General features: G+C 41.9%; 1 protein-coding gene across 4 annotated transcripts in view; it reads right to left on the reverse strand.

Annotated features, from left to right (window-relative positions):
• nr5a2 (nuclear receptor subfamily 5, group A, member 2) overlaps nt 1-15,812 on the reverse strand; it is a 261,371-nt gene that overhangs the window by 67,477 nt on the left and 178,082 nt on the right. For all 4 annotated transcript variants that reach the window (XM_072573849.1, XM_072573847.1, XM_072573845.1 and 1 more), the window contains one exon: nt 14,148-14,267. In XM_072573849.1, coding sequence (XP_072429950.1) covers nt 14,148-14,267 — 120 coding nt within the window. The remainder of the gene's footprint in view (nt 1-14,147; nt 14,268-15,812) is intronic.

Consider the following 15,812-nt stretch of genomic DNA (forward strand, 5'->3'; position numbering starts at 1 on the left):
ATGTATACACAACAGCATAATTCAAATGATCATATAATCCCAAAGAGGATGTTCAGGTGAGTTTATTATGTAGTTAAGAGTGAGCTGGACTTTGCATCACATCAAAACTTATAGATTTCAAAAGACTCGAGAAAATGTGGTTTGGCTATTTGCTTCAATGTTGATTGTCAGGAGTAAATTGTTGGCCTCATTTTGCTCCACCAACTTCATCTAAACTCCTACATTTGAAATAGCAAGACTAACAATTACAGGAATTGTTGGGAAATTTTCGAAAGGTGAGCTAACTGTGCATTACAGGATTTAGTTACCCTTCAACGCATATATTATCAGTTCAGAGTAGATGTGTCAATGCAGTGAGATATGTAAGATCAGAAATATTTCCATTTGCACAAGGATTTGTAGCCAGTTTCCGCTGGTAATTCACCCTAAATCAGACTGAGCTACTTCCTGCGTGAATGACATTTGGTGCAACTTGAGTTTCTGCTGTCTTGTGCACATGCTTAAAAGACATTAAGCTGCAAGTCAGCCCTGCCTCAGACTGACTGAACCACCTCGCTGATTATCCACAAATTGCACTCCTTTGTGGGGAACTTTGAGGAAGTTTTAAAAATTAAGCTCTGCTTCTTGGGGCTGAAGGGGGGCTAAATAGGATTGAAATGTAAACCAGGCACAGAGATTGTGGTTTCAATCTGCAATACAGGCAGCTCGATAGCTTTGTGCTGCCTGCTATTCTCCATACTTGTAGCGTGTGGCTAACACTAACTGGATGCTATTTCTTCTCTGGATGCTTCAGCAGGGGGACATTATTGTGAGTGAATAGCTCACAGCCTGCAAACTGTTTAAACCTCACTAGCATTTCTGATACAGAAACTACATGATAGTTAGCAGAGGCACCTTTGTGTGATAAGTCTGTTCAGGGAATGTTGATTAATGGTACAACAAATGAGAGAGCGGCTTCTAAGGTTTTCAGATGGTGTACTGTAGGTTATGGTAAAGCAGGAGCAGAGTACTTACAGAGGGCTGGAGCATCCCACACAATCAACAGACAGTCAGGCTAGATAGCCAAGACAGTCAAAGCCAGGAGTCAAGCCCCAAGGACTTGGACGCAATTTTGGAAAAGGTTAAATGACCTCACAGACTGATCAAGGTTAGTGAATGCATCTTCAAATTTCAAATCCCCAATCCCATTAGCTGCACCACAGGCCTGCCTGTACTGTTCATTGTACCTCACTCCCATAACTCACCTGCCCATTAGTTTCTATAAGTCAGGAGTCATACCTCACTCATGTTCCTTGTCCATCACACGGTCAGTTACAGCTGCAAGCCTCGCACCTTCAGCCTGCATACACTGCTCAGCCATGACAACCAGCTCATCTAAACACATGGAACCACATTCATGGACACACTTCCCTGTCTCTCGCAGTACAAGGCAGCTCACAACCAGAGGCAGCAGGAGATGCCTGTATCAGGTATGATGAAACTGCATGTCCTAACCACTCGTGGTGGAGATGACACTGAGACTGTGGCCAGTGATGGAGCTGAAATCACTAAAGATGACGTGATGGTTGCACCGAATCTTCCTTCTCATAACTCACTCCCTGCGCCCCCCATCTCGCATTTGTTTTCTGATTTACAAAAGCACGAACCACCCCATTTCCTTGTCATCGTGCCTTTCTCCTACTGAATACACAAGAACTCCAAACTGGCCAGGATGTGGAGGACCACAGTGAGAAATGACAGTGACGTTGGAAACACAGCATCATCACTTGATTTCACACTCAACTCAGACACTGACACTGCACAGAATAGAAAGTCAAGCATAAAGACAGGATGCATGTGTGGTGGGCATGGAGCATGAGGGCAGAGGGCAAGGGTAGCAACCATACCAGCTGCCTGGAGGGGAAGGAGTAACTCAAAGGAGCACTTTGACGGGATAGACCACAAGGGAAGGCAGGTGAATATGCACAGTGAGCAGTTTGCTACATTGACAGCTCTGCCAGGTAGCTGTGGCCTAACGTTGAGTACTGTGGGAGAATCCAGTACCAACTCTACACACAGCTTGCCTACTCTCCTGCCAAGAAGGGAAGTGTGGCCAACTCTATGAAGACATTTGCAGATCCAACAATGGTGCAGTATCTGATGGCTAATGTTGAAGCCTCCAGTGCAGCACAAGTAGAAGTCAACCCATGTTGGCCTGAAAATTCATATTGAAAGCATAGAAGCTCAGCTCACTACTGTGCACACTCAAACTGCTGCCACTATCAGTTTAAATTACAGTGAACATACAGATTGCAGGGTTACACAGCATTCCAGTCATCTATTCTGGTTATGAAGTTTGCTAAGGTGCTACCTCATGAGACTGGCCATTGCTCCACGAGCATAAAGTCTACTTTCCTCTCTCAGGAAGACAGTGTTCATCCTTCAACTCCTGCCACTCCACCATGCTGTACCCAGCCATCCAGTCAAGACCCCTGCCTTCTGTGGTGAAATGGCACAGTCTAAAGTTGGCTCTTCCAGACTCAAGGCTTCTCCTGCAAGTCCATTGGCTGTGTCCCTAACTAGAAGTCAGCAGCTGTTCACCAACCACATCGCACAGCTCTGCACAGGAGAGGCATGCTAAAGGCAGGTGAAGAAAAGTATGCAGTCAGATGATTTATTGACTTTTGTATAACTCACAGTTTGCACCTGGATTACTTCAGCACTCACTCTTGGCCCAAGTATTCAAAAATATGTAGGAAGGATGTTGTGAAACTTGAAAGGGTTCAGACACGATTTACAAGGATGTTGACAGAGTTGGAGGGCTTGAGCTACAGGGAGAGACTGAATAGGCTGGGGCTGTTTTCTCTGGAGTGTTGGAAGCCAAGCACTGACATTGTAGAGGTTTATAAAATCATGAGGGGCATGGCTAGGATAAATAGACATGGTCCTTTTTCATGCAGAGGGTGGAGTGTGTATGGAATGAGCTGCCAGAGGAAGTGGTGGAGGCTGGTACAATTACAACACTTAAAAGACATCTGGATGAGTATATGAATAGGAAAGGTTTAGAGCAATATGGGCCAAGTACTGGCAATTGGGACTGGGGGATTAGGTTGGGATGTCTGGTCGACATGGATGTGTTGGACTGAAGGGATTTTTACATGCTGTACAACTCTATGACTTTATATGTCAATAATTCAAACTTGCTTTACCTTTGAATGGATTCCAAGTGAAGAGCCATCTAATGAAACACTATTCTCATTGTGTTTGAAATGTTATACAGCAATGAACAGCAGTCTCTTACTTTCCTGTGTTTTACAAAGTCAGATCCACTTCAGCAGGGAATTATTTTAGCTATTCAACAAGGAGGTTCTTCTTTGTACAAGACCCTAATTACCAAACCTAAATATCTGTGTGTCTGGGGACTAATGGCAGCCAAAGCAATTCCTACCTTCATTCAATATCTTGCACGTTGACATATTCTTAATTTCTCTTTCATACAAATACCTAGAAGTGTTGTGCAAGAACCTATCGGATAGAAATCAGGATTGGTTTTGTTCGTCGTTCTTAGCCATTCTTTTATGGAGTTAGTTAAAACAATCTTCGGTCGCAATATGGAATTATGGTGGTATGATTATGATGAATAATAAACACTAGCATTGGAGATTTGGTGCACCTTTTGGTGCACTTGGTGGCAGAGGGGATCTATGCTCAATGGAGACAGTGCCATGTTCCCAATCTCCACTATCATTAAGCCTGTAAAATAAAGTCCCATCGATGGCATTCCTGTCCCACCATCAATTGAGGCCTTAAAGGTTAGCATTTGAAAGCCTGATCCTGCCACCCCTGAGTTTAGCCCAGATCTTGGTTTTCAATGTGCTGGGTTATTTGTAGCTGCTGGGTCCCTTGTTCAAAGGCACTTTGACACTAACTGAGGAATCTGGATGTGGAGCAGCATCTGCTGAGAACCAGCCTCCCCTCCACCTCCATGACTCCCACCTCAAGAGCAACCCTCCTCCCGTGATCACTTTGCTGGGGCCTGGGCTACAGGAATGATCCTGAGCATGGGGTGGTTGTTGTACTGGCAGCAGCCACTGCCTTGCTGGTGGCACTATTATTCAACAGAGCTTCCAAATTGGCCGGCAGCTTGAAATGGGCGGGACTTCTGACTTGTGGTCCTCAATCCAGGGGACAGGTCTAGCACTGTTCACTTAAATGCATGAGTGACAATTAATAGAGGGTGGCACTATTCCAGAAAAAGGCAGTGTAGAGCTCTCCATTTGGCAAGGAAAACACCCATACTTTCCAATATATACCACTTCTTATGTCTCTCCCATCCACCATAATGGCTGATATCAGATATTAGCTAAGGTGAAGGGTCAATGCTGGGAATTTAATTGATAGCATTTTGAGTGCGAGCAGCAGCTAAGGTAAGACAGTTTGTTTTAAAATTACTTACCGGTAGCGGGCAGCGGTATTTTTTTCTCTCTTCACAGAAAGAGCGGGAGCAGAAGGGGGAAGTGACGAAGACCAGAGGGCCAGAAGCAGGTGTAGCGTAAGCTTACCTGGGTAGGTTTTTTTCCTATAAAAGCACGCAGGAGAGGAACCCGAGGCACTACAGGGGTAGTGCCTCCCACCCGCCCTCCTCCTCTAACCTAATAATAAGACCCGTTGTGGTAAGTAGGTAAGTGCTGCATTTTGCTTGTTCTATTGTTTAGACCCAGTTTTTTTTTTAAAAGGTTACATTTAGAGGGATGGCAGTGAAGGCAGTGCAATGTTCCTCTTGCAACATGTTTGAGGTAAGGGATGACATGGTCGTCCCTGCTGATTACACTTGCAGGAAGTGCACCCATCTCCAGCTCCTCCAAGACCGTGTTAGGGAACTGGAGCTGGAGTTGGATAAACTTAGGATCATTCGGGAGGCAGAGGGGGTCAGAGCTTTAGGGAAGTAGTAACTCCAAAGATTGCAGACAGATGGGTGACAGTGAGGGGGAGTGGGAGGAGGCAGCCAGTGCAGGGACCCCTGCGGCCGTTCCCCTCAAGAACAAGTATACCGTTTTGGATACTTGTGGGGGGGACGACTTACCAGGGGTAAGCAACGAGGTTCAGGCCTCTGGCACGGAGCCTGTCCCCGTTGCTCAGAAGGGAAGGGTGGAGAAGAGCAGAGCAATAGTAATTGGGGACTCGATAGTTCGGGGCACAGATAGGCGGTTTTGTGGAGGCGACAGAGACTCACGTTTGGTATGTTGCCTCCCAGGTGCAAAGGTACGTGACGTCTCTGATCATGTTTTCCGGGTCCTTAAGGGGGAGGGGGAACAGCCCGAAGTCGTGGTCCATATTGGTACCAATGACATAGGTAGGAGGAGGGCTGAGGATGTTAGGCAGGCTTTCAGGGAGCTAGGTTGGAAGCTCAGAGTTAGAACAAACAGAGTTGTTGTCTCTGGTTTGTTACCCGTGCCACGTGATAGAGAGTCGAGGAATAGGGAGAGAGAACAGTTAAATGCGTGGCTACAGGGATGGTGCAGGAGGGAGGGATTTTGGTACTTGGATAACTGGGGTTCTTTCTGGGGAAGGTGGGACCTCTATAAACAGGATGGTCTCCACCTGAACCTGATGGGCACCAGTATCCCTAGGGGGAGGTTTGCTAGTGCTCTTTGGGAGGGTTTAAACTAACTCTGCAGGGGCATGGGAACCTAGACTGTAGCTTTAGATGCAGGACCTGGAGTGTAGGGAGGTTAGGAACATGGCATCAATCTCAAAGGAAAGTGCCTGTAAACAGGAAAGTGGCTTGAAGTGTGTATACTTCAATGCAAGAAGTATACGAAATAGGGTAGGGGAACATGCAGCGTGGGTTGGTACCTGGGATTTTGATGTTGTGGCTATTATGGAGACATGGGTAGAATAAGGACAGGATTGGGGGTTGCAGGTTCCACGGTTTAAATGTTTTAGTAGGGTCAGAGGTGGGGGTAAAACAGGGGGAGGTGTGGCATTGCTTATCAAAGAGAGTATTACAGCGGTGGAAAGGACGATGGATGAAGACTCGCCATCTGAGGTAGTTTGGGCTGAGGTTAGGAATAGGAAAGGTGAGGTCACCCTGTTAGGAGTTTTTTTATAGGCCTCCTAATAGTTCTAGAAATGTAGAAGAAAGGATTGCGAGGATGATTCAGGAGAAGAGTGAAAGTAATAAGGTGGTTGTTATGGGGTCTTTAACTTTCCTGATATTGATTGGGAAAGCTATAGCTCAAGTTTGTTAGATGGGTTGGTGTTTTTCCAATGTATGCAGGAGGGTTTCCTGACACAATATGTAGACAGGTCAACAAGAGGTGAGGCCATACTGGATTTGGTTCTGGGTAATGAACCAGGTCAGGTGTTAGAATTGGAGGTAGGTGAGCACTTTGGGGACAGTGACCACAATTCGGTGACTTTTACCCTAGTGATGGAGAGGGATAAGTGTGCACTGCAGGGCAAGAGTTATAGCTGGGGGCAGGGAAATTATGGTGCGGTGAGGCATGACTTAGGATGTGTGGCTTGGAAAAGTAGGCTTCAAGGGAAGGGCGCAATCGATATGTGGAGCTTGTTCAAGGAGCAACTATTGAGTGTCCTTGATAAGTATGTACCTGTCAGGCAGGGAGGCAAGGGTCGTGTGAGGGAGCCGTGGTTTAATAAAGAATTGGAATCCTTGTTAAATGGAAGAGGGCATCCTATGTAAAGATGAGTTGTGAAGGTTCAATTGGGGCAATTGAGTGTTATAAGGTAGCCAGGAAGGATCTGAAGAGAGAGCTAAGAGCAGCAAGGAGGGGACATGAAAAGTCCTTAGTTGGTAGGATTAGGGAAAACCCTAAGGCTTTCTATAGGTATGTCAGGAATAAAAGAATGACTAGGGTAGGAATAGGCTGTGTGGAGGCTGAAGAGATTGGGGAGATACTGAATGAATACTTTTCGTCAGTATTCACTCAGGAACAGGACATTGTTGCCGATGTGAATACTGAGTCACAATTAATTAGAATGGACGGCTTTGAGGTATGTAGGGAAGAGGTGTTGGAAATTCTGGAAAGGGTGAAAATAGATAAGTCCCCTGGGACTGATGGCATTTATCCTAGGATTCTCTGGGAAGCAAAGGAGGAGATTGCAGAGCCATTGGCCTTGATTTTTATGTCCTTGTTGTCTACAGGAATAGTGCCAGAAGACTGGAGGATAGCAAATGTGGTTCCCTTGTTCAAGAAGGGGAGTAGGGATAACCCTAGTAACTATAGGCTGGTGAGTCTCACTTCTGTTGTGGGCAAAGTCTTAGAGAGAATTGTAAGGGATAGGATTTATGAACATCTGGATAGGAATAATATGATCAAGCACAGTCAGCATGGTTTTGTGAAGGGCAGATCGTGCCTCACAAACCTTATTGAATTCTTCGAGAAAGTGACTAAGGAGGTGGACGAGGGGAAAGTGGTAGATGTGGTGTATATGGATTTTAGTAAGGCGCTTGATAAGGTTCCCCATGATAGGCTACTGCAAAAAATATGGAGGCATGGCATTGAGGGTGAGTTGGAGGTTTGGATTAGGAATTGGCTGGCTGGAAGAAGACAGAGGGTAGTAGTTGATGGTAAAGGTTCATCTTGGAGTGCAGTTACTAGTGGTGTTCCGCAAGGATCTGTTTTGGGACCATTGCTGTTTGTCATTTTTATAAATGACCTGGAGGAGGGGCTAGAAGGTTAGGTGAGCAAGTTTGTGGATGATACGAAAGTCGGTGGAGTTGTTGACAGTGAGAAAGGATGTGTCAGGTTACAGCAGGATATAGATAAGCTGCAGAGCTGGGCAGAAAGGTGGCAAATGGAGTTCAATGTGGGTAAGTGTGAGGTGATTCACTTTGGTAAGAGTAACAAAAAGATGGGGTACTGGGCTAATGGTCAGATTCTTGGTAGTGTGGATGAGCAGAGGGATCTTGGTGTCCATGTACACAGATCTCTGAAAGTTGCCACCCAGGTAAATAGTGCAGTGAAGAAGGCATATGACGTACTGGCTTTTATTGGTAGAGGAATTGCGTTCCAGAGTCCTGAGGTCATGTTGCAGTTGTATAAGACTCTGGTGCGGCCGCATCTGGAGTATTGTGTGCAGTTTTGGTTGCCATACTATAGGAAGGATGTGGAGGCACTGGAACGGGTGCAGATGAGGTTTACCAGGATGTTGCCTGGCATGGTAGGAAGATCGTATGAGGAAAGGCTGAGGCACTTGGGGCTGTTTTCATTGGAGAAAAGAAAGTTTAGGGGTGACTTGATAGAGGTGTACAAGATGATTAGGGGTTTAGATAGGGTTGACCATGAGAACCTTCTTCCACGTATGGAGTCAGCTATTACGAGGGGGCATAGCTTTAAATTAAGGGGTGGTAGGTATAGGACAGATGTTAGGGGTAGATTCTTTACTCAGTGAGTCGTGAGTTCATGGAATGCCCTGCCAGTAGCAGTGGTGGACTCTCCCTCTTTATGGGCATTTAAACGGGCATTGGATAGGCATATGGAGGATAGTGGGCTAGTGTAGGTTAGGTGGGCTTGGATTGGTGCAACATCGAGGGCCAAAGGGCCTGTTCTGCGCTGTACTCTTCTATGTTCTATGTTCTATAGTAAAGGTGCAGTTATGTATTTGAAGAATGTGGAATTATTAAGTCTATTTATTTTTGAGATGTGACATTTCTAGCAAGGCTCACATTTATTATTCATCCTAACCGTACCACCATCTACTTGAACCTCTGGAACATCCACAATATTGTGAGGTAGGGAGTTTCAGGATTTTGCATTTCCAAGTCAGAACAGGTATAGCTTTGAGGGGATGTTTGCTTTTTTAAAAGAACACTGCTTTGGGTGAAAGAGCTTTGCTAATTCATTAGAGGATAAAATATTTCAGTTCAACTTCCACCTGCTTCAGAGGTGAGTAATTAGCAACTCTGAACAGGTTGACTACAAAATATCGAAAATATCATTGATTAGCAGCAATGTAAAGTGGCTAATGAAAGTATGCACACTCGGTTAGGGGAATAAACCCTTCAGATACATTTTAATTACAAGCTAACTTTAAAGTTGTGCTGACTTTTATTTATGATGGTCATTAAAACTCCAAAACAACTTTATCTGTTTGAAAACAGTGAATTTAATCTGTTATCCTGCAACATATTAAAACTGAAACTTCAAAGCTTTTAAAACCTTTAGGCTTTTCTGAAGAGGCATCAAAGCATTAGGTCTTAATTATAAATAGCCTGCTGTTAGGATACCAATCAAAACACAAACAATAGTCTGCAAGTAGATAATGCAATAAGACAAAAAATTGTTAATCCTTTTCTTTAGCCTTTGGCTGCTTTCCTTATGTCACACACGATATATCAAACCTACCATGTTATGCACAGACTTGATAACCAACAAAAGCCTGCAGAAAATATAGCACCAGTGATGCAGAGAACTTCTTCCAGAACTATTGATTAAGTAACAAAGGAACATACGTCTCACGGTCAGTAAGTTAAGCTACTGCATCCTTTAATTACTTTAAAGAGTAGTGTGCTAGTCACATTTTGATAGCTGATGTTTTATGTTCTGTGCACATGGGGGACTGACTTGTAGGAGTTTGGTCACAATAACCATTACAGCCTGAGAGAGGGGTCAGAAAGAACAGTAGTACAGCAGTACATTTTTGAGCTCAAGATAAACCGATAGTACTTGTGAGTATTTTTATGGGTTAAGTTTCACATTAGATATCTGCACGGTGTGATTTGAGTCCTCACACAATTGACCTCTATTTTATGTTCCCAAGTTCTGTGGTCAGTGAGACTACACGGGCGAAAAAGTGAAATCCATGTGAAACCATGAACAGTCACACTAGGAAGGTAAATTTATAAAATAGATTGGAAATTCCATTTTGTAATGGTTAAATTTTTACGTCGCATAAGCACAGAGAACAAATGGTTTCATACAGCACTGCTCCTTCAGAAAGACACAGATCCAGCAGACTTGAATGGTAGACATTAAGGAAAAGGGTATAAAGACTTTATGAAGATTTAGTTTTGCCAGTGTACACAATACTTCATTATCATTACTTAGAAGGAGAAGGTAGCTAGTGTAGCACAGTAGTTTTCTGCTTTGACATTTGTCATAATAGCAGTATTGGACTGAATGTTATTTTTTTTTGGCTAAGTGCGAGGTGCATTAAGCTTTTTTGGAGGGATTCTCTCCACAAGGCTTGGCGAGATTCCTTATCAAATGCTGTCTCATTATCTATGTACCCTGCCTCTACAGTATTCCACAGTCCAATAACAGCACTGGAGAGAATTCATTTGACCAGAAGAAAAACAATAGTAGAAGACCACATTACGAAGCCAGTAAGTGAGGATTTGAAGCCTGAAAACCAACAGGGAGCAGCACTCACCAGAGCAGCAGAGGTGACATCAATATTCCAGAAGAGAACCTTCAACTCAAAGCCAGTAAGTGATGCAGGGAAAACACTGTGAGCTAGCAAAACAGGTATCAGCTAACCAGAATAGAAAGGGACAGAGATCTTAAAGAAGGTAATATGAAAGTAATTGGGAGCTCCTGAGGATAAGAGGGATACCATTTCACAAGAACAATGGCTGAGAAGGAAAAATGCAGTGCAAGTTTCCTTTTTGTAATGAGCAACGTCACTGTTGGAAGGAGGCTCCATGAGGCACAGCGACAGAAGACGGGGCAAAGGCTAAAGACGTAATTTATATTGAGACCTCAGTATCACAAAAGTTGTGGAATTTATTTAAGGGGATGAAATGTTGCAAATGGATATGCAGTTCACAATCAACACTCTTCACTTTTGATCCTGCATGCATGTCTTGGCTTCAACAACCTTGCCATAGTGGAAAGAATTCGACTGTTTCCTGAGAACACCCAATTCAGAAACCAACAGCTGCCAACCAACCTGCAAAGCTAAAGCCAGCATAAGGCTTCATTGGGCTTCTCAGGCTCACAGAAGATGCCAAAAAAAATCTATTGATATTACTGAGCTTATGTTGGCACATGAGAACTGTTTCATATTATCACCAGCAAGGATGCCTGCACCTTTACAAGACCAGTGAATGTTTTCCATTCCTATTATCACTGCAGAACTTACCACCCATTGTCTATTACAACAGAATTGTCAGTGCAAGTTTCAAAAGGTAATGGTGAGTGAGAAACAAGCTTCTAGCAAAATGGCTGGCCATGTGAAAGTGTCCAGTTCACCAGAAATCAACGAGGATGAACAAAGTCATCCAACCTAATTATCAAGCTTAAATACAAATCCTTTTGCATTCAGATGTTTTGACAGATTGGCTATAAAGACTTGCCTGAACAAAATAAAGATGAGCTACACAGAAACTCCATGGAAGTCAAACTAATATTCACAATTTAAAGGCAGAGTTAAAACAAATAAATTGTCTGGTCTGAACAATGAAGACGCTGTGAAAAAGAGGATACCTTTTCAAATCAAAAAGAAATTACGTTTTCTAGAAACCCAGAACACTACACGAACAAAAGCACTTGCTTCATGAAAGTAGCTGTCTTCTACGGTGGACATTCATGAGATTTAAAGTTCTCAAGATTATTTCATGAGGCAACTATTTGAGTCAACAGGGAAGGATTTACCTGTGAAAGGAAATCCGGAGATTAAAGGTCATCTAAGTTGATGAGCCAAACAAAGGGCCAAACAGAAATGAATGATATCCTGCATGATGCACACCAAAAAATAAAAGATCTTCCAATGGAGAAGTGATCTACAGACGTCGAGATTCAAGGTCACTATCCTCAAGTCCTATCAAGTCAGAAGTGCATGCTTCCTGGAAGAACTCTGTAGCCTTATCAACACTTACATAGAACATAGAACATAGAAAAATACAGCGCAGTACAGGCCCTTCGGCCCTCGATGTTGCGCCGACCGAAGCCTACCTAACCTACACTAGCCCAATAACCTCCATATGCTTGTCCAATGCCTGCTTAAATGCCCATAAAGAGGGAGAGTCCACCACTGCTACTGGCAGGGCATTCCATGAACTCTCAACCCGCTGAGTAAAAAATCTATCCCTAACATCTGTCCTATATCTACCACCCCTTAATTTAAAGCTGTGTTCCCTACAATTGTGAATTCAGCGCTTTGAGGGAAGAGAGGGTTGTGGTAAATGTAAAAGTAATGAAAGATTGAAATGTACAATAGAGAAAAAAGTTTGTGGGGAGAGGTTGTGTAAGAAGTTGTTCTGGAAGAGTTAATGCTGAGTTACATTGGTTCTACCCAACCTGATGTCACAAAGTCTTGGATGGAGAATCAGTTAATCTTCTCTGAGGTGCCAATGGAGTCAGACTGACATACACTGCTCCCAATCATTGTCATTATGACAAACTAGTTAGTGTCATTATGTCATTTCTTCCAGGCAATGAACTGCATTGTGTTATGCAACTTGAGAATCTCCTTTTGTTCAGATTTTCAAATAGTTTAATCTTTGATAATTAGAAAGGCAGTGAGTCTGAGCATTGAAAGGAGGTTCAGTTGCAGTGAACAACTCTGACCACAAGTTCCTAGCAGTTAATATCCAGAGCCTATTACAATATCATTTGCTGTGCCCCAGATTAGCTGACTGCATGTCCAGCTAGCTGTGCCTATGGCACTTGAAGTTCCGCCCCACAACCCTTATTTAAACTCGCCTTTCTGACCAAGTTTTTTTTTAACCATCATTCCTGCCATCCCCTTACTTGGGAAAAGATCCATTTGTTTATGAATTATGCTTCTATGAAGCATCTTGGGTCATTTATCTACCTTGACGGTGCTCTATAAATCTCAGCTATGTTGATGAAATGTTACAGAGAATGCATTTTGCATGTAGCTAATTTAAAATGACAGGATGGCTGAAGCACCCTGGCTTTGTGATTACCTCTTTACAGTTGTTCATTTATCTCCATCACACCGTTGGGTCCTAAACTTGGCCACACAATTTCTACTGCTCATATTGTCAGCAGAGAAGCAGGACAGAGAAAATGAACAATGATCAGCAATAATTACTATTAACGCAGGTGAAAGAAGAATGCATCATTTATTGGAGAATTTAAAATTCATGGCAGGTTCATTGGAATTTGAAGAGCCATTAAAATTTCCAGCAAAACCCGAGAGCTAGAGAGAAGTCTTCAACTGCAATGCTTAAGAGTAATATCAAATTCTTGCTTTTTTTTAAAAAGAAGTAACAAAAATGGAACTTCAATTAAAAGTTAAAATTTTTAGCAGAAATCTCAGTGCTAGATTCTGAAACAATACAACATAAGCCACAGTTTAAAAGAAAATTTATACAACTCCATATCTTCAACTAAAACATAATCATTCACAGAACACCAAATCACATAATGAATCTGTTCATTACACTTCTAAAAGGCTGACTGGTTTATAACTCATTCCTAATAAAATAAATACAATAAAGTTTTCATTTATTAAAGCTATCCAAAACTCATCATTTTCAGGATGGGCATCATTAGAAAGATCAACATTTATTGTCTAATATTAATTTCCTGAGATGGGAATTATGGTCCAGTTTCTTCAAGCATTGGGAGCAGTTTGAGACAACTGAGCAGACAGTAAGATCATGTGGGAAGGCAGTTAAAATCTACTTCACAAAGATAGGACTGGAGTCACAAATAGGCAAGTTGAGTGAGCACGATATGTTTGCTTCTCTAAAGAACACTGGCATACTGGTTACGTTTTTATAACAATGCAAATGCCTTCTGGCCAATTTGATATATTGGTAAGTTGTTTTTTATTTCCAAACATTTAAAAATTGAATTCAGATTCTCAAAATGGCATTAAAGCAATCTTTCCTCTGGAGTACATTGGTCCAGTAATTTAAGCATTACCATCCCTGCTGGAAAGGGTTAAAATTGAATGGGTTCTTGCCAACAAAATAAAAAAATTAGGATTACATGATGGTGAATAATTATATTCTGGGAGATATTGATTTTAGCTTTCCTTACCACAGTGTCCAAAACAAATATTGGACACATCCTCCTACTTGTTCAAAATGTATATCGGGCATGTTTGGAGGAAAGCAAAATTGAATCATAGTGTATTCTCTAAGTCAAATATTATAAAAGGGTCACACAATGATAATTGTTCCCTACACTTTGCAGTCAAGCAAGCCTCTGGAATGATGCACTCACCTGTTGCCCAGTAACAAGGAGGATTGCACCCTCTTTCCAATGTGCCACTTGCCTATAAATGTGATCCAAAATTAAGAGCTCACTCCAGCAGTTCTGAAGAAGTTTCATTTGGTCATCAACCTGCCAAACACAAAAATACGCTCGGTCAGTGCTCAACTCTTAAACCATTTAACCCACAGTGACAGAGGTGTTCCAATAGCATCAGCATCTCCCCAGCTGTAAAAACACTGATACGGGTACACAGACAAATTCAAACTCTGAAAAGAGTACACACTCTCTTAGTATTAAATTGAATTGAAAGGAAAAGCACTATCCTGGAATGAACAACTTTGAAAATTAATTAAATATCTGAATAAAATAGTTTCTGCCCCAAAAGAGAAATGAAAATATTCTGTAATAACATGGCATCAATAGTTTTGGGTATGTTTTAATAACTGTGCCATCCTCATCTTAAGTTTTTCAGTGTAAAATTAATAACTGCAGTGTGTAACTCACAACAGCTGACAGATGATCAATACTGAAATATATATAAACGTGTGGGTGGCTATTGAGTTCAAATGCAATTGAGAGAGAGTACAGTTTCAGGTTTGTGTATTACAATCAGTGTCCATCATGATATGACAGAGACTTCATGCAAATGAATGAGTCATTCTCGGAAAAGAACGACTGCTTTATGTTCATAAGGTCAGCTGGCATTTAAGATAAAAAAAACCCACTGTGCAAAAGATCCATGTACTAATGGTCAACTCCTTTAGCCTGTTGCCCATTCTGCTCTACATTTGGTGACATCCTCTCCACTGTTATAGATTCCTTGCCAGTTCCTTTCCTTCCACACTTTGTCAGTTTGTTTCAACATGGTATATAATCAGTACAACAAAATATAGCATTGAGGTATAGATCTGCCTGACAAGGGAATTCATTCTCAGAAATAAAGCAGAAATTCAATATGTTTAGCATATTATTCCCAAACAACAAATAGCCATTGGGCATTTATAATGCATTCATTTTAAATAAAATATATCTATAAATACTTAATTTCTTGAGATTAGGCTGTGGAGGACTCAAGCAACTCTAACATTTCAGATCACAAGTATCTATATGTATTGGAGAAATATATCAAACTTCAACAAATAGTGAGTTACCTTGAAGGCTACAAGAAAGAACTTCGAATATTTGCCCTATTTTTTTCCTTGAAATTGTCACTTGTCAATAATATCACAATTTTAAAAATGTCTTTTTCTGATTTTACATGTAGCTTTCTGTGTCTCTCTGAAGGTGGGAAATAAACAAATTGGCTAATTCATGTGTCAACTTTAAGACAGCTGTTTTTCCACTGTTAAAATGGATTACATCAGAGGAATTGGGAGATGAATATCTATCCAGGTGATAGAAACACTGAATGTTAATTACTGAACATTGTTAAATTGCTTATATTTCCATCAATGGCTAGTTTAACTATTGTATCAGTGGATCTTACAAACAAGATTGTTGCAGTTTGGTTGTGTGTTGAATGTACATACACTTTTTTGTTTGGTAGCTCAGAAACCGTCCTCTTTCTGTGAAACATTGCTCATTGGATAGACCTTTCATAGGAATATTTCATAGTGGGTTATTAATGGTGAATGATGCCTGTCTATCTTTCTTTATACCAGCCAAAGGAAGAGA

The sequence above is a fragment of the Chiloscyllium punctatum genome, chromosome 7, assembly GCF_047496795.1.
Source record: "Chiloscyllium punctatum isolate Juve2018m chromosome 7, sChiPun1.3, whole genome shotgun sequence".
Lineage (NCBI taxonomy): Eukaryota > Metazoa > Chordata > Chondrichthyes > Orectolobiformes > Hemiscylliidae > Chiloscyllium > Chiloscyllium punctatum.